Raw genomic sequence first — 22,871 nt, 5'->3', positions numbered from 1 at the left:
CAAGGATATGTCAGAGCATGAAACTTACTGTGCAGCACCAGATAACTATTGATCATTTAAGACTGTAAAAGATCACTGTGACATACGTCTAATTTTACTATTATGTACATGCATGAATCTACCTAGCCAAAGAACATTTGGGCCCACTGTGTTCACTTCCTCACTCAGTTTTGGATTTGTATTGCATTGTTCAGAAGTTTTTCAGAAAACACATAGAAGTATTCCTCTGGAGGACCTTAGGTAATTTGAAAACAAAAGAGGTTTATATTCCTTCTTCCAAAAAGCCTTCCCACAAAAAAGTCATAGTTGCATACAGCACTTGTAGATCTTATTCCTTGCRAAAGACTGTTGTACAGATGTAAAGAGCTGAATGATTTACACTCAGGACAATGCTGCCATAACAATATCAAATTTTACTATCCTAAGACAAAATTTAAATGTATTTTAATACATAGTTCTTTTTACTGCATAAAATATTCTAAGACTTGTCCAATAAAAAGTTTTTTCATCAGATTAGCCCTAAGGAAATCATTCATTTTTTAAAAAAATCAAGAAAGTATAGTTCTCTGATCTTTGCTAATCAAATATCAAACATACATGTGCTGTATGAATATCTGATTTGATCTCTGAAATAAAGTAATTCATTACACAAGCAAAGCATAGAGGAGATTGTGACAGATACAGATGTAATTGTGTGGGTTTTTAAAGTATGATTAGCAAATCAACTAAGTAACAGTCAGAATTTGATACAAAGGGAAAAAACAGCTCAGATTTGAAGGGGGGTATGTTTATGCACAGCTAATCTGTCAAGTGTAATAAAGCAGCTTGAATAAAATTTAAGCTGAAAATCCACTGAAGCTCCCCATTTCAGAGAGGAAAAAGCTATTAAAAGGAAATGAAGGTCACCCTCCCAGTTTATTTCACCTAATTGACTGCCAATAGCTTACCACAGGCAAACCGACTGCAGATCTGCAATTGAGAAACTGATGAAAGGAGAGTTTTCAAGCTGAGGCTCATTCTTTTAATCCTCCCTTGCTCTTACTTTTTTTTTCCTCCCCATCTCCAGTTGGGATGTAATTTTAAGCACAGATGGATTAACTGGTTCCATTGTCTGTAGACGTCATTGGACTGTGGCACTGTTAATCCGTACAGCAGCATGTCTAATTATCATTACAAAGTGTCTAAGGAACTATAAAGACCAGCAGGGCATCTTCTCACAAGCAATTAACATAAATTGATAAATGAGTAATTTGAATCTGCTCAAGGCGTTCACATATGAATAAAATCAGAAAGAACTGCTTCTTGTTTCAGCTACTTCTTTTACTTAGTCTGGAAGGGCAGATAACATGAGAAGTATTCTGGACTTAGTGGAAGGGGGAAACAAATTCATGCAGTGGAAGGAATGTACAGCTCACAAAGTTCATTAATACAAAACAAATGACTTGTGATTGACAACTAGTCACAAGCAAGTAGTATTAACTTATTTCAGCATACTTAGAAGCACAAACTTGGTGAAAGGCTACTAGAACATTTGTGTCAGACAGTGTAATACTACTTCAAAAGCAAGTGACATTTCTTTCTGTTAGTTTGCTATTTTAAAATTCATGAAAGATTCTCAAGAAAGGAAAAGAAAGAAGAACAGTTGTACAGACTCCGAGAACTCAAGTATCACAAAAAATATTAGGCAAAGGTATAACTAGATCAACTGACATACAATACCTACAAATAAACAAGCAACTGACCTAATCACTATCTTTCTTGCAGGGAAAGTTTTGCAATCCACTGCACTGTTTAACGAAACAGTGTTCTCACACAAGAAACTGCTGTTAACTTAATTCCTGCTAAAAATCTGTGCAAACCAGTCAAATCCATCTGAGCAGTATTAGACATCAAAACAGTGTTAGTTATCAAAATATTAAGCTTATTTTAAAAACAGCAAAGCAGTAAAGTATGAAAGCAGGTTATACACACTGTAGGAGGTAGACCTGGAAGGCCACGTACCCCGATGATAGCATTCAGTTCAGCCATGGTCACTTGTTTGGCACGTTCTACAGCTTGGGCAACTTGCTGCTGATGCTATTAAAACAAGAAAGGTTGCGGGAGAGGAATTTATGTTAAAGTATTTACCGCACCAAATCATACTAGCGTCAAAACAGGACCATATACATCAGAACAATCAGTTTCTCTGTAGAAATTCAGGCTATTACAAGACATCTTAGGCAGGTAAGAAGCAAGAGTGACTTACTTCTCACCTGCTCATCAAAAGCAAGTGAGAGCCCTGAAAGCAGTCAGTCAGCTCACCTCTTTTCCCTGTACTATTTCAGTACTAATTTCTGACAAATGAATCAGCCTCTAATTGAGTTGACAGGACAGCAGTCAACTTCAAACTAATGTCAATTTTAACATTTATATACTCTGCCCACACAGCAAAACCTACTGAAAATCCAAATAAGAGGAGTAAGTCTTTCAGTCTCAAGAATTAGAAATGCTCTTTGCAAACTGCAGTTTGAAAAGGTATAACTAAAATAACAGGATTCAAAACGTAACAGCAGTTGCCTACAATATGCTACAATTATCATCATTCAGACCAGATCTGTTATGCAGGTTTGAACCTTAAACAATAGGTTTGCATCTGAACTCATCTTTTACCTCAAAATTTGATATAAATTTTGTAGACAAGTATTCTTATTTCACCAGACTTGCATTTGACAACTGAATACTAGGTAAGCAATCAACACAATTGGAAGTGAAAGTATTCTGTAATATATTGATAATATTTTACAGACTCCCCTTCTCTTCATAGACTAAACGAGCCTGAGCTATTATCACTACCCTGAACTCAGATTTGTTAGATCAAATTAGTGGGGGGTTGCACACTTTAGCTATAACAGAAGTTTCTTACACTTGTGCATTGTAATAAAATTAACACCTTAAAGCTAGTTAATTTTCAAACAGAAAAGCAACATAATTGCACTTTAACAGCTGAACAGTTTTACTTACTTCCTGAGACAAAAATGGGATGACTTGTGCACAAATCGTATTCAATCTCTTGGCGATTTCTGTCTATAGAAAAAAGTAAATATTTTGATTAAAACTGTGTTTTAGGTTTGTTCCCATATATCAGCTTGTCTACAGGATCATATTAAGTTCACACACTGGAGACAGCAAGAAAAAAATATCTACATTTTCATACTATTGCAAATATAAATATTTAGTATACAGGCCCAGATCAAGCAGATTTAGTTAGCTACTTTAGGACATCTGCCATGTCTCAAGCACCTAATCTGCATACACATTAAGCACAAATCTGGTCCTTATATACAGCTCATTAACAAGTAACATTTTTTGAAATCCAATAAATCCAAGATAAAGCCTTTGAAAAGGTATTTATTATTACTTAAATTATCAAACAGTGTAACACAAAGGCAATGGGCATGGAAGAAAATGTCTTTCACAATCAGTTTTACAACTACAAACTTGTATCTAGCTTTAAAGTCTAGAAAACAAATTAGCTGTTCTATAAAAATTAAAACAGTTATATCAACAGAAAGAGATAAATAGTATACATAATAGAGGGTTGAAAACAAGACAAAATATGAAGAATTCTCGAAAGAGGCATTTAAAGGCAAGAGAAAGAGTTTGCCAGGTTAAGTACTGCAAACAAGTAGAACAAGCCAAATAGGATGGAAAGAAAAAAAATAATAGGGCGAGGAGAAAGGTGTGAGAAGCAGAAAAGCAACATCAAAAGTGGAGGAAAAACTGCCCTAACAGAGACCAAAGGAGATAGTAAGAAAAAAAAAATGAAATAGAATACAAAATTAGTTTTGCTGACAGCAAAAAACGCAATCAGGAATACAAAAGAAATACCAAAACAGAACTGAGGCAGAATGGAAACACAGCAGATACAGACTAAGGCATCCATACTAAGAGAATTAAAATAATGCAGATAGGAAAAGAACTAGATCAGAAAAAATATGATAGTTAATACTAACAAATTAGTGAAATCACAAGTAACAAAAGAACAATAAACCTAGAAAACAATAAAGGAACAATTCTTCACTGAAAGTGACGGTACAGCAGGATGAAATGTGTGAGGCCTAGTTTTCTGACACTTTATAAGTCTCCCACTCTTGGTTCTCCTCAAAACAGATCTGAGAATAGGGTTTCTGGTGGGGCACAGCATTCTTTGTCATTAGCTGGTCCTATTTTTTTACAGTTTCATATCTACATGTCTGCCAGTTATTCAGAACTGCTATCGTAATTAACCCTCAAGTCTTAAAGAGGACTTCAAAGGCATATCAAAGTTCATCTCCTGCAATACAAAAAGGTATTTGCACAACTTGTCTACATGACTGTGTTTCTCCAAACAGGTCCCAAACACCGGAACTTCTCTACAATAACTTAGCATATAAAACGGCTTGCAGTAAGACAGGAGGATATAACATTACTTACTAATGATCAGCTCCACTAGARGGCCAATAGATTTTTAATTATTCTTTTCTACAAAAATCCTATTAAAAAGAAAAAAACTAGGAGGAATTAAAAAAATGAAATTATGGTAATTCATCATTCTTCCCTTATTTCTAAAATACTTAGCATGTTCCTAGTTCTTTATTCCTAGCAAAAAGTRATTTATACAAAAAGCACAGATGAGGTGCTCTTAAAACAGGTGCAAGATCTATAATGTCAATCTTGCAATTACTATTCATTCCAATACTCAGCAGAGATCCGCTATGCCTATTGAAAATCTGAACACTGAACTGGGCACCAGAGGACCTAATCAATTTTCCTCCTTCCCTCAAGCCAATCTACTTCTACAACAATTGTCTCAGTAGCAAAATAGCTGAACTCAGACCAGAACTGGAAAGAAGTACCTCTCTGAATTTGGCTTTACTAGAGCAGTGATGCACTGCTCATCATATGCAAGCAGCATCAATACTACTCATCCATGGTTCCAAATAAACTTACATGTATATATCATAAGTAAAAATGCTTATTTTCAGATTCCTTGCTGCTGTTACAAGTACCTATTAACAGGCATTCACACTGAAAAAAAAATACTGAAAAGGCTATTCTGTACTTCATAACAAAACTCTGCTTATGTTAAAAAGGCAGTAATCTCCTCAACCCACAATTAAATGTATTATTTAAAAGTATGTATCCCCTATGAAATTTCATACATTTCCCACCTGCTGTATCCAAATATTTAGAAAGCGTTCTCATTCAATGATATGTTTGGAAATTATTTTTGTCCTCTAATGAGTTTCTAAAGTACCAACAAACATTTCACTTAACCTTTTCCAACAGAAGTTTCGAGAAGCTGTTTTCCGTATTAAGAAAAAGCAAGTTTCAAGACAACTTTAATCTAGCTTTTCAAAAGACAATGAACTTTCATCTTGCGAGGTGAAATCTCTGGAAGAAAAGACCAACCCTGAAAAGCAAAAGTTAAAGGCAATCCTTCACATAAGTTATCCCATAAATGTACTATTTCCTATCCACAAACACTGCTACCAGCAGTCAAATTTCATGTTTTGCAATCACATTCCAAGCAGTAACACTGTATTTAACACACTGTAATATTCATTTCACTGAAATACCCTAGCACATAGTTCCAACTGATAGAGTTCCAGCTATCTTCTACAATAGGAACAATAACAGATCTGAAGACAGACTATATCTGTAACAATATTCTTCTATATCATTATTAGAGTTCTCAAATAACAAAAAAGCTTAGATATTGAAGATCAGAGCCTTAGTAGGAATTACACAAAATGCTTTACTTCAATTGTTCTGCATTTCTTAGCCTTTCGTAAAGATTTCAGTTCACATACACTGCCATATAAAATTGAAAAGAATGCAGTTACTGGGTCCAGATTTCAGGATAAATGATAGTCTCCCTCTGCCATGCAAATGGTATTTTCACTTAAAGTTTGTGAAAGAACTGAAACAGGGATGTTCTTCAACCATATACAAATAATGAACATTTTAAATTAAGATATCAACAGGATTAGTGTTATTAAAACGCTATTTACTCTCCATCAAGAAAAACTGCCAAAAATTTTTCTGAGTAAGGGAGTTTCATTCATGAAAGCAAAACTTTTTTAAAAGGAGTCCAAGAGAACTTCGTTAATCAGGACTTATGCCACCAATTGCTGATGTTTAGAATAATCTGTATTTTTCAGATTTGGGTCTTATGTGTTTGGTAGTCAAAAAAATTATCAATTACTTCCAGGCATCCTCCAGTTTCACATAGGTATTATCTAAATGATGATCTTAAGACATGTAGGGAAATCAGAGGAATGAGTAAACAAAGAATTCTGCAGAAAGCTGCTTGAGCAGAGACAAACATGACTAATTGCCCATGCTCTCCAGCTCCCTAGTGAAGCAGACTGCAGAAGCCTGCATCTCTCATGAAAGCCCTTGTAGGTCTATGGCAGCTCTTAGCAGAGCATCTCAAGTGCCCTTAATAGCTTGTGTTCTTAATGCAAAGCCTCTTGAATATATTCATTTTTAATAGAGGACTTGAGCGTGGGGCCTATCAAAGAATGACAAAACTACTTCATTCACTGGTTCATGCTGTTGCAGTGACTTTCTTTTGATTTATTCGCAAATGACAAGCTTGTCAGACCTCTGACTGAAGTGCTACTCTCCTTTTTGAAGCATCATTAAAAATTAACATGAAAGAATTCAGTTGAATTTTTATAAGATCAAGTTGAGCTGACAGTTTGTGTCTTCACTTGTGTAATTTTTGCCTTCATTCCTTCTAATTAAGGACTTAAACGTTTGACTTAACCATTGCCAAACTCAAGTGTTTGTACTTAAATTTGTCTTTTCCTAAAGTAAATTCTTAATATAATGACAAAAATAAAACAGCCAGGCCAGTTACTATATAAGATTCACTTACATAAATCACTTTACTGAGTAGTTAAGAAAGAGCTTGTGTATACATTTGTAACTTCATCCTTCAGTTTTGCACACCCCTTCCCTTTACACACTTCAACAACGTCTACAATTTTTTAATCACAGCAGCAACTTCAGTTACAGCATAAGCAACCCTGACAACAAGGAATCAAGGACTACCTGAATTAATCTAAAGTCAAAATTAATCATACAACACATGCTATTGTGACAATTAGTTGTATTACAGCAATTCTTGTATTACTAGGGTTGAGACTCCTCAAAACTGTCTAGGTCTACCTTTATAAAATAAGGCTCAGTAAAGAAGTCTGTGGTACACTAGGGGAAGCCCTACTTGAAAGCATTCTGTGGCCATTTCTTTATGTTAGACTTTTCTCATTTATTACACTTATTTACCTTTATTATTTCAAGCCAATTTTAAGAACCACATTTGTCATCAGATTTGGAAGAATACATCTTGGGACTGACATAACTAAAAGAACAAAATCAAGAAAATCCGAAGTTTCAGTTAAAAAATTCAGATCCAGCTGTTTTAGGGGTTATTTGGATAGAGCTTTTCTCATACAAAGTTTTTTTTTTTTTTAATAGGAAACTCATTACAAAAGGAAAAATACTCAAGTATTGTAGAAAGAACAAACCTAATGGCAGGATTTTGGCAGTACAAACACACTTAAAGTACTGAAAATCTTAATTCATCCTTTAAAGAGGAAAATCAGAGAATCAGCCCTTAATGTACAAAAAAAAGAACATCAAGACCATCAAATTACACTTAAAAAAATCTTTAAAAGTTAATTATAAAATATTCTGCCTCCACTGACACATTGAACACAGAAAGCCAAGTATAACACTGAACTCAAGGATGAACAAAATGGACTTCCTGACATTTATACCATGTAACATAGTAATCTGCTAGGGAGTAAAGGTCAATGTTGCACTTTTGGTCATTATTGAATCATTTGAGATGATCTCTAGYGAGGAGCAGAGGAAAATCGAAGGCTGTGAGAATGCTGCAAATGGCTTGACCTCAGACCAATTTTCATCTCCATCTGTCTAACAGACATGTGGATAAAAGCCCTATTTATGGGACATGCTTGACCAATTTTATATCCCTGYTGCAAACTAGAAATCAGTTAAATATTACATTTAAAAAATTCTTGGATAAGAAACCATGCATGCATATTTTAGACTTCATCAATTAACATTTAGAACCCACTCTGTTTTCATTTTCTAGCAGAACTGCTGAAATAAGCAGTACAGTTGAACAGTAAAGCCTTTATTCTTTCTGTGACTAAAAACTTCAGAAGATAACACAAAGCATATATATATTCATAGAGCACACAGAAAATAAAGATGCATTCCACAGCACTTAGCTCTCTGCACGCTTTCTAAATCACTGCTACAGAAAGACTCAAGCACTTCTAAAAAGTTTTGCTCGTAACAATTTGAGGGGGGAGAGTAGAGGTATAGCCAAATCTCAAAACTTCAATATCCAAAAGCCTCAAATGATTAAGACTAGCATTCTACGAACTTTGTTGTTCATGAGTTATTGAATCCACATTGAGCACTGGATTAAGCATCTATTATTAAAGCCCTTTTATTTGAAACTAATACACTACAGTGTTTTGCCAGTGGTTGCAAGAGGAAAAAAATAAAGGCAACATGTCATTTAAAAGTTTAGGCCCCTATAGTATATCAATGTCAAACAACAGCATGTCAAACTAAGATTCAATTCAGGTAAGTGCCACTGCCAAATTTTCTTGTTCCCAGACGTGCTTTAAGATTACTTTATTGCTTAAAATTTAATTTGTTCCAACTTGCATCTCCATGACAACGTTGGCTAACCCTGCAAATCATTTGGGTAATTGGATATCTTATCTTTCTATTGCTCTCAAATCGAATGATTCTGCTAGAATTGTAACAGCCAATCAAATTTACAGGCCTCTTGAGTAATAGACTCAAAGAAGTAGCCACATTCATCTCCTCTCTACAGCCATATTAACCAGTATGCGACAAGCTGTAGAAGCTAGCCTTCAAACAATATTTTAAATTATGAACACTGTCATTAGTAACATTCTCACCAATAGAAGGGGGTGCAAAGGTTTATTCTCAACAAGTAGCTGGAATTCAATCTGACAGGCAGCAATGGGTAGCACTCATTTCAGTAAAAGGAACAATCTCTATTTGTGGCATGAGCTGTCAGTTTAACATGACATATCATTAGCAAATACAGCCTTCTCTCTGCCCCACATCTATACTACTCATTTTAATCATAAGGTCAGCCACCCACAAAACAATGATATTAAAATCCCTGAAAACTGACATGAAAAATCTTTAGCTAAAAANAAAAAAAAAAAAAAAAAACAAAAACATATTGCAGGTGGGGATAAAGAGAGGAACAACAGAAATGTTTACAGAATAAAAACTCCAAGTGATAAAGCCACAGAACACTAGATAATTTCTGATGTGAAATTAGTATTTTTACTTCACTACTTAAGCTATGTTTCTCTGCAGTGTCTCAGATAAGTTTAAATTGCAATAAAGTCAGGTTACTTAAACATAAGCTACATATGATGCACAAATCTACAGCTACACTTAAACATCAACTATGGATTTGGACTTTGTTCAATTATAAAGTGCAGTGACTGGATACATTTCAGGTATCTAATTTCAGTTCTCTCTATAACACAGAAAGCTGCTACGTAGCTTTCAACCAACCACTGTAAACAACTGCCCATCCCATTTGCAGCTGTAAATGCTGTTGAACCCAAGCCAACTGGCAAAAATGAAGCTGTTGTCAGGATGTTAAAGTGGTCCTTTCACACATCTTCAKTGTGTCAAGACTCTTCTTAAACTAGGCTAAACAGGACCGTTATTACATCTCTCCTGTCTTGCTTAAGAACTCAGACAGCTACAAAAGCTCTATTAATCACTATTGTAGTTTGAGTTTTATTTCCACAGCTAACCTTCAATACACACAGAAATGTTAAAACTCTGAATGGGCACAGAGTTGTATTTTACTTCCAAGTTATTTTTCCCCACATACTTCCCACACAYACTTCCAACACAGATCCCTCTGTTTATTTAGACTCTATGAGACACTGACCAAATCAGAGGCTCATTTCAGTCAAAATGAGCTCTCTACCTTTATTTCCAGAGGCATGCATCTATTGCTTCACTCTTTAGACTTGCCCAACATCTCCACTTACCAGTAAAGCAGAAAATGTTACAGGAGGAAGTAAAAGGGCCACATTACRGAACTACCAGATCAGTGAACTAAATTAGGCTCAAAGGAGGCATCCATCAAAAAGAGCAGCTAGAAGGAAGCACCAGTAGCACTGATCTAGAAGTAGAGATTTTCTGGTCAGCAAGCTACCAGATGTGCCATCCTCTTTCCATGCAACTGCATCTTTATTTGCCACACTTAAGGTATACTCTAGAAGAAACAGTATTTCCAAAATTTTCCAACATGCTTTGCATCTTTATCCTTGAGGGTATGAAGAGCTTAATCTACTGGAGAACAACTGAGCAACACTTTATTATGAGGAGGAGGAGACCAGAGAAACTGAGAAAGAAAAAGGAAGCAGGCTTAAAAAGCAGTACTTCTGTACCTGCTACATCCCTATCAGAAAGGGGTTTTATTATCTTTGTATGGCCTAGGACATATTTCAAAACCACTTCCTGTTTATTCTCACTCCCCAAAGTGACATCCAAATTTCTCATACATCCTTGCAGCAGCACTTGCCACACTGATCCACTTCAACAGCTCTGGCTTTCTAATGCGTTCCTGATGCATAGCTGGAAAATTGCCTAGAGTTACTCAGCTTCCAAAAATTAGAGCATAAAAGCTCCTCCAAACAAGCACATACTTCTACCATACTCAAGACGATAACAGAACTCCCAGTCAGGATCCAGTCCTCATTAACATTCACATAAGGTTATAATACTGGTAGAATTTGTACCTGGATAGAACTATAAACAGGCAATGTGACAAAAACCAAGACAAATCAGAAGAAAAGGGACTGAAATACTGGGGGGAGAGCAAGCAGGATATCAGCTAAGATATCAATACACTACACTCACTAGCACTTTTACCAGGTTGAACTGAATTTGCCAGGTATGTCACATGCATTTGTTTATTTTAAATCTGACTTTATTCTTTTACAATACTTGCACATTCACAGCTCAGTTTCAAGAAGTGCTCACATCACAAAGAAAAAAAATGAAGACCTTAAAGCTGTTCATGACAACAACTGAAGTAACAGTGTTCCTTTAACAACAATCAGGTTGGAAAATGTTAGCACTGACTCTTAAAAGCAGCAGTCTTCTGGACCTATTGCTACATCAACAATTGCATGCATGCAGAGTGTCTTACACTACTGCAACATTACGCAATCAGAACTTGCAGTATTCAAAAAATACTTAAATACATATTAAAAAGCTGCAATATATAGCCTCACACAGGTACTGCTCACATCAAGATCCAGAATAAGATCCAGAATAAGGTGCTATAAGGTGACCTACTAATGAACAACAACTTATGAAAACTTGTCAAAGTCTTTTGTTACCAGCCTGCAGGGTTATCCCTCACACAGAATTTGTAAGGGAGGTAAAAATAGGGATTTTCACAACATAAAAAGGCCTGGAAATTCATTCATTAAAAGCTAGGGAACGTGTCAGTTTTATTATGTATTTTTACACACACACAGAGCTAGTAGAGATATATTCTAGATAAGGTTCTAAGACAAGAACTTGTTGCAGCTGTCCAAGCAGAAAGTAGCTTGAGCAAGACTGATAATCACTGTATGGTCTATAAGCATTAAGATAGAAAGGAAGAATAGTAAAGGCAGACTTCAGGAACACAAATGCCTGTAAACTAAATACTGCAAAGTTCAACTTTACAGGACCTGCTACTGAGGACTAAGATAGAGGCATTATGTTAACAGTTAATTTAAGGAACTATTAAGGATATAAATGAGTGTTAATTGATCTGAGAATGGAAGAGAAGGGACAGAGGACAGTGCAAGGACAGAACTGTACCAAGAGATTTAACCTCAGCTTTTAATTGACCTCATACAAAGAAGAGCATACAGGAAGTATAAAGTAGGTCAGGTAAGGAAGTAAATACATACAGCACAAGCACATAGCCACAAAATTGTGTGTCACTAGTAAGTGACAGCAAAGATTAAGTGTGTGCTCCACAGGGTGGAATCATAGGAAGAGAAACAAAAAAAAGGGCTTGATCTCTTTTCTTGTAAAAGAGGCTTGCTCAAAAGACACAACCAGCCAGACAGGCTATTCTTTTTGTGTTCATCCTAACTACACAAGAATCATTAGCCTTCAAGTAATTAATATAAATTACTAGTTACGTAAGGTCAACACAGCAGCTAAAATAGGAAAGGAACAGATTAGAGAACATTCATGTTAAATGCTTTCAAATTGACTAGGCCCAATGAACTTGGATAAGAGCAATAAAAAAAAAAGCACATTACTGAAATCTAAGTGGTTAGTGGTACTCACCTTGCAGCAGGTGGATAGAAAACTGGAAAGAATAGTGTCTAACAGACAGACACACAAAAGGAAAGAGCTGGGACAATCCAGCTTAACTAGTATTCCTGAAATTTGGTGGATGAAAAGGTCTATATTATTTATAAATATGTAGGGGAAACAGGGATGTAAGTTACAGCTCACAARGGTTTCTCAAGAATAAACATCAGACTAATGCACATTCCAACAAGGTAAAGCCTTTATGGTAAAGGGGAGAAGCAGATGATATTAATGTCTTTAAAGATTTGACACTTGACATTTGTAGGAACAACCACAACAACATAGCCTAGCTAAAACTTCATGAGAACAAGCACGAAACTGGTTGATGTTTAAACCTAGAATGGATATAGTCTTCTCTTTTGAAGAATTAGGAAGTTCTGGATGGATGATAGGCCCAGGATTTTACAGTATTTTCATTAAAAATCAAGGTAAGTGAAGATATTTTCTGCTTACTAATTTGTAAAGAGCCTCAAGTTGAGAAAGACTTAATACGCTATAAGATAGTTTCATAACTAACTCTTAACAGAATAGAAAGATGAACTAAAAGAAAATTGAGGATAAACAGGAATAAGGTAACATAGTACACCTGGACAGGATCATAAACAATGGTGAGGAAACAACAGACCAGCAACGAAAGCCTCAGCCACAGTGGATCGGAAAGCAAGCACAAGTTAATAACATGCTGTTGCAAAAAAAACTACCATCACACTAAGCCGTATGTTAAATAAACTTTCTATACTACTCAGCAGGGAAATGCCTCCACCACAGGAGTACTGCTTTCATTTTAGGCACTGTATCTCACCTGGGCAGCATTCAGAGAACAATTATTAGACTATGGAGGTGCATAAAAGGCTTCTAGAAAGAGAAGGAATGATCTGGTCTCCCTACGCACAGTGAACAAAATAAGTAGGAAGGAAAGAGTTTTAGCAGAATAGAGTCAGGCTATAATTAAGGAAACATTTCAATAATAAGGACAAAAAAGCAAATGAATACATTATGAAGAAAGTTTGTGAATCACCACTATCATTAAATCTTTCTTAAGAGATTGGACGAGCACTCTATCAGAAACAATACTGCTACAGCTGATCATGCTAGGGCAGAGGCATGGACAAGGTCCTTTTTATCCCTGCAATTAATTCCACAATTGATATTTCAGTTAGAACTGTAAACTCTTTTTTAAAATGAAGATTTTGTTGTCTTTGCTTAACTGCCGAACTATGTTCATCATTTGGAGGCCACAGACAACTAGCTGTCTGCAATTGCCTGGAAGCCCAAAACGGTTGCAAAAATAAAAATTCAGAACCACCTTACACCCAAATATGCCAAAAAAGGACAGCAATAAATGAATGTTTCAGTCCTTTAAAAAAAAAATATATATATATATATTTTCGTTGTAAATGGAAACTGTCTTGATAGCACTAAAAAAAAAAAAAAAGATTTTTGGATTAGTTACTTCTTCCAAGAAATTGTACCATTTAATTAAAACTTGCACATTTAAAGTTGAGATCATCATGCAATGAAGCAGAGTCCACAGCAGTTTAGGGTTTTTAAGAATACTTGGAAAACAATTCCATAAGTAGGCAGATATCCACAGCTTGTAGACAATATACTGCTCTGGATGTCCTTTATCTCGACCTAACGAAACAAGGCTTCCCCATAGATTTAATACCTGATCAAGATGCAGTTGAACAACTATATTCATCCTGCTCCCCTTCTCCAAAACTGAAAGTTACCTTTCTGTTTTCATCAGCTAATCCATAAAACCTTTAAAATGGCACAAATAAGAAGCAGCAGCATTTTGTTCTCTAAATCAATTTTCTCCTCAGTCATCAACTAGATGTTCCAGCACAAAGAAAGAACAGTCTTTCCCTTCTAATTCAAAAATCCATACTGCCATTGCCCTTGCAAACTGCTAAACAAGCAGTATTGGCAATTCACTTGCATTCTGTAATATATTTACTGCAAATCCCAACAGCTTGCCTCCTAATGCAGTTTTCTATTGCGTCTGTTCATGTCAATACACTGACCAGCCACTACACAAGTTGCTTTGACCAACTATTTACCCACATATCAAAAAGCTCCAGGAAAAATGAAGACGACTGAAATAAATCCCCACAAAACTCTGCTGCTAGCAGTTAAAAACAAGACAAAACAAAAATACCCGGCAAAAAATCCACATTCAAAACACAACCTCAATTTGCTGTTTYGCTATTACGTAATATAGCGGCCTCTATAGTTAACCCACCCAACCCTCTAAGATTTTTAATTTGCAGTTTAAAAATCAGTGCTAATTTTTCACATTTCTGAAGAACATTAAAAAAAAAAAAGCAGAGTAACAAACGGCTAGAACGGCCGGCCAGAACGAACAGCAAGCAGATACTGCTTAGTAAAGGAGCAAAGAGAAGGGAAAAACACAGAAATTTAACAGTTATATCAATTATATAATTATCTGGTTCACTCATATCCTAGGAACTGCTTGTAGATCTAGATGATGTTGCAAATGGAAAAGGGTTTAGGGAGAGGCACAGACAATGACTAAAGCTACAGAACGACTTGTACTTTAGGAACAGTGTAGGCTGGGATTGCCCAATCTGAAAAAGTCAACGTAGATAAGACTGACAGAGGTCTATAAAACTTTGCGTTGAGAAAGCAGCCAGATATCAGGTGTTTACTTTTCTCCTCTGAGAACTAGGGGCAAAAGATAGTGAAAGTCAGACTCAAAGCAAACAAAATCAGGCTCTTAAACACATACACTGCACATTAGATCTGTGAAGCTCTTTGCCAAAGGAATCCTTGATAGAGGCCATAATGGCCTTGCTGGTTCYGCCCTTGTGAGACCCACTCCTTGCAACAGCACAGCCAGAAGGGCCAGCAAAATAACATGCTAGAAAGYAGTTTTGCAGAAAACGGTAGCAGCGATCCTGGAGGACAAGTGGAATACGCAACAGCATCACAATCTTGTTACAATGCTAACTTTATCCTAGGATGTAAAAATGTAACCAGCTTGTTCAGAGCAGCAGATTTCCCCTCCCTTTAACATTCCACAAATTCTGCATTCACTTTTTGGCTTCCCAGTAAAGGAAGGCATTGACAAACTGAGCTGAGTGATTAAGTAATGCTACCAAGATGGTCAGGTACATAGAGCACATACTACACCAGCAGTAAGTTAGGTTTTTTTGTCTCAGAAAGATGAGGGGGAAGAAGGCAGCAGAAGAAGCTCTAATTGTTGTCTTCAACAGCCAAACAGCTGACTATGGAGAAGCCTGAACAACACTCCTCTTTGAGAAGCACAGCAGAAAAGAACACAGTCATCAATGCAGCATGAAAAATCCTAATCAGTTAAAGAAAAAGCTTGTCACAATGAGGTGAGGTCAAACACTGGAACATGTTACCCACAGATCTGATACAAACATGCTGCCACAGAATATTAAAGATAGAAAATTGATACTCAACTAGTTTTCCAGTTCAGACCAAAAAAAGGGAACACTTGCATTTAGATACTTTAAAAGTCACAGCCAAGGAATACTTTTAAGGACATATTTGTTAAACTAGCTGTTTCAACACACACATCCTGAAAGACAAGAAATTTTCTCTATTAGCTGTTCATTCTTCTAATCTGCAAAAAGTATGTAAGCAACTACTATGGCTCAAACAGCTACATCCAAAGACTAAGAAGCATGACAAAAGATGCAAACAATAGTAYTTATTGACATAAGTGTCATTAAATATTCCCATATCTTATATTCAGTAGAAAGATGACATCATTAGCTCTCCTTAAAGCTTTACTACTTTTAAAATAAGATTCCATGCTGTACAGTCTTTCAGTAAGCACCAGCTAACCCAAAAATTTTTCTGAAGGCTTACACTGCATGTCAATGGCAACCTACCAACAATCCTAGAAGATCCTATTTTCTGTTTTCCACAGGAGGCATAATGTAATTTTATACCTACGTAAGTGCTGGAGGGGGAAAGGTCATTCACACGTTCAGCCTGTCAGCTTTGATTTGGTGTTACAACTAGTAAAAAGAGGAAYAGTAAGTTCATTCCAAAATACGCTGTCAAATAAGTACTCTATGTTCATAAAGTGTTGTTGTTCTCAGGTAACTGTCTGCCAACCCCAAAAGATACAACAAACCCTCCTGCCCACTCAAACTAGTCCATAATGAAATATGCCCATATAGACTTTTGCCAACATTAACTTCCATCTATGCAAGTGAAGACTGATAGTATACTTTGTAGGATGAGACCACCACCATGGTTCTATGACAAACCTGAAACCTGGAAAACCACATCTACAATGCAAGATTATCAAGTAGTTTTTAAATATATGTACAATATATTAAGATGTACTATTTCATTTATTTGTATATAAAGTGAATCCAAAAAGTGAAATAATAGATACTATCTGACAATACAGTTATCTAAACTATGGAGACACGTTTTCTGCAACGCCTTGGATCTGTCAGGTAGCTCTCTAATGACGTCAATCTCAAATACTGTTCAAAAATTGAGAAAGTTGAGCTCTTTAATCTGGTCTTTCCTTCTCGCTTAAACTGGCAACTGTATTTTTGGCTGTAACAGAATTATTGATGATCCAACTGTACTCACATAGAAATCCAATATTTGTACAGTAAATACAACTTGAGGGAAAAGATTACATCCCAATCAATTTGGCACTTGCCTTTTTAAATAAAAAACAGTTTCTGCATGTCTTTTAGGCAAGAGTGTTTCAAGCCCTTTGAAACACTCACTACATAGTATCAAAACTTTTAGAATTAAGTTTTTCATTCCAACAATTAAAATTCAAGCAGAAAAAAAGGCAAATTTTTTTAAATCTTTTTCATCAATACTACCATTCCGTTTAGGAGCTGTACAGATCTAACTAAGCTTCTTAATTCCCTTCTATTTAACCCACTCTGCTGGAGACCAATGAGATACTCATTCTAATRAGATACTAGTAAGAGATTTGGGCCTCGCTTGTAGAGCATTAGAAATGATTCCACAGAACAGTCCAAACTAAACAGATATCTAACTCTTGGACAACCGGTTATCCTAATACCATTTAGAAGTCTGTATTATTAGTACTTCCTACAAGAGGCAAGGAACTGAACATCAGGTTTGCCTCAAGACAGGTCACAATACCACATTAATCCACCCAAAGAAAAAGAAACTCACCTGTCACTTTTAGGACAGCAAAAACAAACACAGTAGCCATTTATATAGTCTGTCAGTTAGTTCAGCAATGATAATTTTCTTTCTTTGGCTGCCTGCCACTGAAAAAAAGCTAATCTTACACCTAAACAATCTGAGCATTAAACACATAGGAAGTCTCATCCTCTGACTTATGACAGATGACAGACATTGTTGGTGAAAATAAGAGGTATTGCCCTAATAGCCAAGGGCAGCAACTCTAAAGTGTAGTAGGATTTTTAACACCCAATAGATTCAAAYGTCTTGGCAGTAGCAGTTCCCGCAACTGCTTTGCCAGTCACAGCCATCACAATGGGAAAACCTGACTAGGACAGAATAATGAAGAAAAACTTTAAACCACGCAGAATCACCTATTCTTTGTGATTCCTTGACGCATACAAAAATGGTATCTGAATCACATGCACCTATCCTAAATATTCTCAGGTGCTTGTGTCTATTTCAGATATGCAATTGTCGTGAATTACTCAGGTTTTTAAAAGTAAATGTCTGGAAACACACTCAACATCCTCTTTAGAACTAACCGTTAAAATTCCTAAAAAAAAMCAAGACAAGAACACAAACAAGCCATAAATATGCCAAAAGATTATTCATTCCCTGACCAGTGTTCAGCCAGCAGGGTGAAATGCAGCAAGAGCATCTTGATTTATGCAATTAAACACGGCAAAGCGGTAAATTTAAAGTTGTAAAGCAAGCCCCTAACACAGCCACTTCTTGACTCAAATGCAACATACTCAGGTGGAAAGCTTTGTAATGTAGCTGTTTGTGTATGAAAGTTCACATCAATTGAGTCTGCTTATAGCAACATTCAAGTCGTAACTAACTTTATTCCAGCCAAATTACAACAGACTGCCAAATTAAATGCAAATGGAACTGTATCAGTACAAGAAATCAATCCTTTCATGAGAAAGCAAATGACAATTACATCATTTTATCCAAGTGACTCTACTTTAACAATGATCCACACAGCACACTGCATAAAGTAACACGGCTGCAGTATAATTTTTTGTTCTTAAAAACAGCAGCCCAGCCATTCAAAAGGCTTCACACAGAGCAAGTGTCACATCCACACAGGAGGCAGGCCTTAAAAACATTAAAGCTCGTTCAGTATAAAGTTTCCCCATCACTGCATTTTTCAGTAACAAAGATGTTGTCAGAAATGACAATTTTTCGTGTCCCCTGATGATGCCTTACTAGCATTTGGTTATAAGCCATAAAGCAGGAATAATTTCAGCCTGTCAGGAGTCTAGCTAATGCCCAGTTTCCCCCTAGAGAGAATTCCTGTCAAACGTAATGAGAGCTCCAAAGGCCCTCTCTACAACATAATGAGCACTTAGGCCATGCTGGTGATCAGCCAGCAAAAAGCATCAATTTGAGCCTGGCTACACCCTTGGGGCTAGACATCACCAGTTTTAATAAGAATTATGATTACTATCTGCCAAATGCCTCCTCAGAATTTATCATTTGCACTGGAAATTCAAAAGAATGACATTATGGTTTTTTTAATCTAAGACCATCTATATACTGAATTGTAACACAACTATTTGGCATCCTCATAGCAGGCATCTAATTCAAGATTCTTTCATATGAAGGTGGTATTTTTATCAGAAACTAGAATAACCTAACACCTAAAAGCAGAGTATCTAAGACTCATATCCAGGGAAGTTTATCTATCCCTTTAAATTTTTTTCTTATGTGCTTCTTACCAGCATGTATAGAGTCAGCGTTCTCTATTCTCCCCAGCTAGAAGGAAGTAAGTATAACACTACCATGGATCTTAAAAGCCTCTACAGTATCATAGCATACTAGGTATATAATTATAGTTGCCACGCACACAAAACATTAAGCCCTCGCAATACAGAGATGTTAAGGTCAAAGTGGAAACCTTAGGTCTGACAGCCCTTAATCTCACAGGCTTAATTGATTTTACCCTAAAGTTAATTCTTGGTACATTTATGGAGGTCACGTGTTCCCTTCAGAGTGCTTATGAAAACAATAAATCATCCACTTTGCACCAAAAAAGGCTCCTGTGTAGATGCTGACTTCCTCACAAGTTACAGTCTGCTTTAAAGTTGTTTAGGAGGAGGGAAGAAAAAAAAACTACCCAAAAATCTGACAATTTACTTCACAGAAAATCTGCACTCATCTAAAACACCAAACAAAAGAAACTACAGCAGCTACAATACAGAATTAAGTCAAATACTACTCTGGTTTTCCATCTACCTTTTCAGTGCATTACTTTAAAACAATGCAGATGTCATAAGAGCTCTGCTTCCCCCCCTCAAGTATTTTGCATTTAAACAAGTGCATCTCTAAAAACAATACAAAATGCCAGAAATTATCTAGCTTTCCAGATATAAAACTAGAATGGAATTAAAACATCACTTTAGCAAATACAGTATTCTTAGGAGAGGGGGAAAAAATAAACAAAAAAAAGTCGAAGAGTTTAGAGTTACAAAAGCAAAATTCAACTCTGCAATTCACTTGCTTAATGAAAGTCTTTGAATATACTGAAGATCTGAAGCCTGAACTAATCAATTTCTTTGCTGTGCCCTAGTCGGTCAGCCATGCTCTTTAATTTAATGAAACAAGAGTTTTAGATGAAATAGCACATATACATCAAGAAAGAATTGTATTGTTGCACTTTGAAATGTGTCCAACTGTGCAACTTCATCTAATGATAATTTTTTTAAGAGGCCATCGATTTCTGAAAGACTTATTGTACCAGCATCTTGATGAAAAAGTAAATGTCAGCATATCTACAGAATACTTACACCCTGCCATTAATGCTTTCTTTGGCAGACAATGACTACTCAATTGAGGGTCCTCGGGGCTGAGCAATCGTTTAGCTTTTCTTCTCTTACGAGGTCCTTAGTGTCCTGTTCCAGTTCAATACTCTCTTTATTCACCATTATAGTGGCCATAAGTGTGAATTTTATGGGAACTTGCAAACTCACAGTCATAACGAGAGCTTTCCAAGTCACTTTCCAAGTCACTAATCTTTTCATTCCTTTAAATAACAGGAATTTAAGCAACTATCACAACATATGCTATGCACACATAAGACTGGTTCTACATATCAAAGGTTCTATCAATGTCAAAATAAAACCATACAAAGCAGAACCAACATCAAGAAAGTGCTGCTGCTCAACCTAAAACACACCTCATTTCACAGAAGGCAAGCAAAGGTTTACTAATCACAGCCACAAATCAGTCTATTCTTTCAGGCATAGATACTGTCATTCAAATATAAATAAAAGCTATATTTAAATACACTAGACTACAGATTTTGTTGTTTAGAAAATGAAATGCCTTACCTGCTTGTGCATTTCAATGTTTAGTCCATATGACATTTCATAATACTGCAAATTAAGAAACATACATTACTTTCTCATGCTGGCTAACAACTGTATTAGAAAATATTTACAGAAGCAAAGAAAAAAAAAATCCAAGTGTACTTACCATCACATAGTGCCTCTGCATTTCTGTCTTTTCACTTGCCAGTTTCTCACATTCCAATTTAAGGCTACAAAATAGATCACACCTTCATGTAAGTGTTATGTCATTTGTTTTGACATCTACCCGCCTGATTCGTATTTTGACAGAAAAAGCTCATTAGAAAAAAACTCAAACTAATATGCAAACAGAGAGAAAGACTTAATTCATCCTTTAAATGCAAAGATTGATCAGGAAATTTAGAAGGTATGTAATAGCATTCATTAAACAAGACCAAACTTTCCTTAAAGCATCATAGGTAATCTTCACGCTCTGACAAAAAGTTGTTATGAAGCACAATAAACTCTCAAGCTACAGTAGTATCTGAATTTGTCTAAAGTTCTTGTCAAACAAATTCTTATTTTTCTACTGACATTTAGTAAGTTACAGCCTTATGCAACCTGGGCACGTAAGTAATTTTCACCTTCAAAACATCTCCAGTTTATGCTAGTTTGTCCACAATGAAAATCAATACCTTTGAGCATCATTTGCTTARAAGTTTTCTATTTTTGTTTTCTTACATGAAAAGTTGTATTTGGAACTTTTATTTCTCACTCATAGCCTCAGAATTCTGACTACAATCACTGATGTAAAGAGCCTCAACATTCTCTTTGGGCAAACCGRTTTTTCTTTAATGACATGTATCCTATGGAGTAGTTAATGTGTTAGCCAGCATTTTTCCACTTACAGTTGTAGTATCAAATGTTCATAGTTTACATCGCATGTTTAAAATAATAAATGGCTTAGACAAGTCAATAGTTAAAGATAAGAGTCAGGACTAGTGTCATAGGTGGAAACAAGAAATCTAATATGAACCAAGAGAATTCTAGCACGGAAATTTGCAGAGAYTTCGTTGCTATCCAAGTCTTGTGAAGGTATGTAAACACAAATTTTGTGAGAAAGATTCCCCTCATAATGCCAAATGCCCTATGTACGCAACAAGGAGAACGCATATCCTAAATATGCTGAGGCAGGGAGCTCCGCAACAAGTGCAAACACTTGCAACAGGAGTGTTTGAAGGACAAGCCTAGCAACCTAAAACAAACGTTACTACTTCAGTCGACTGATGTTAACTTTGTGGTATCACTACAGTACTTGTATGCTTTTAGAATCCTTCTTGGTCAAGCACTGTGTGCTAGCATTTTATTATTCTTTGCATTAACACCATACACAGAAAAGAGCAAACATGAGAATTAGTCCCCTGGATAGCCTGTGTCACAAGATTAGCGCGGATCTTCTCCCAGAATACTTTAGAAAGCCCTCAACATAAGGAGTCCTAAGATTTTTTTTTTCGTTCACAAGTTGTGAACGAGTTCAGCTATGTTTTTTACCGTCATCTCACGGGTGCCCAGGTAGCAGGGTCGCCTCTGCTCTAACCACAAGACTACACTGCCTCCTGCTGAGCTCCCGGCCCTGCGGGGAGGCCCCCGCCACGGCGCGGGGCCCGGAGCAGCCACGCCGCCCCTTGCAGCTCCGGCCGGCAGAGAGCCGCAGCAGAGCGGCGGCGGCGCGCCCCGGCGGCTAACGGCCAACGGCCGCGCGCCCCGGCCGGCCAACGGCCAACGGCCGCGACGCCGCGCGCCCCCGCCTGGCGGCGGCGGCTCAGAGCAGCCGCCGGGCGCGGGCAGGGGAGCGGCGCCCCCGCCCCGCCCGCGCCCCGCTCACCTGTGGTACTGCGCCTGGAGGAACTGGAACTCCTCCTTGAT

The 22,871-nt window shown here is 36.7% G+C and overlaps 1 protein-coding gene across 1 annotated transcript in view; it reads right to left on the bottom strand.

The window, feature by feature from the left end:
* The window catches only part of TLE1 (TLE family member 1, transcriptional corepressor), a 71,511-nt gene extending 48,646 nt beyond the window's left edge, over positions 1–22,865 (bottom strand). The window contains exons 1-5 of the mRNA XM_085313475.1: positions 22,831–22,865; positions 21,133–21,196; positions 20,988–21,032; positions 3,001–3,063; positions 2,002–2,076 (exon numbers count right to left, since the gene is read on the bottom strand). Of these exons, the coding sequence (XP_085169601.1) occupies positions 2,002–2,076; positions 3,001–3,063; positions 20,988–21,032; positions 21,133–21,153 (204 nt within the window). The 5' untranslated portion in view covers positions 21,154–21,196; positions 22,831–22,865. The remainder of the gene's footprint in view (positions 1–2,001; positions 2,077–3,000; positions 3,064–20,987; positions 21,033–21,132; positions 21,197–22,830) is intronic.
* Positions 22,866–22,871: the final 6 nt, after the last annotated feature.

The sequence above is a fragment of the Rhea americana genome, unplaced genomic scaffold (assembly GCF_003343005.1).
Source record: "Rhea americana isolate MKP2758 unplaced genomic scaffold, rheAme1 scaffold_11, whole genome shotgun sequence".
Lineage (NCBI taxonomy): Eukaryota > Metazoa > Chordata > Aves > Rheiformes > Rheidae > Rhea > Rhea americana.
This window is presented reverse-complemented; position numbering and strand designations above follow the sequence as displayed.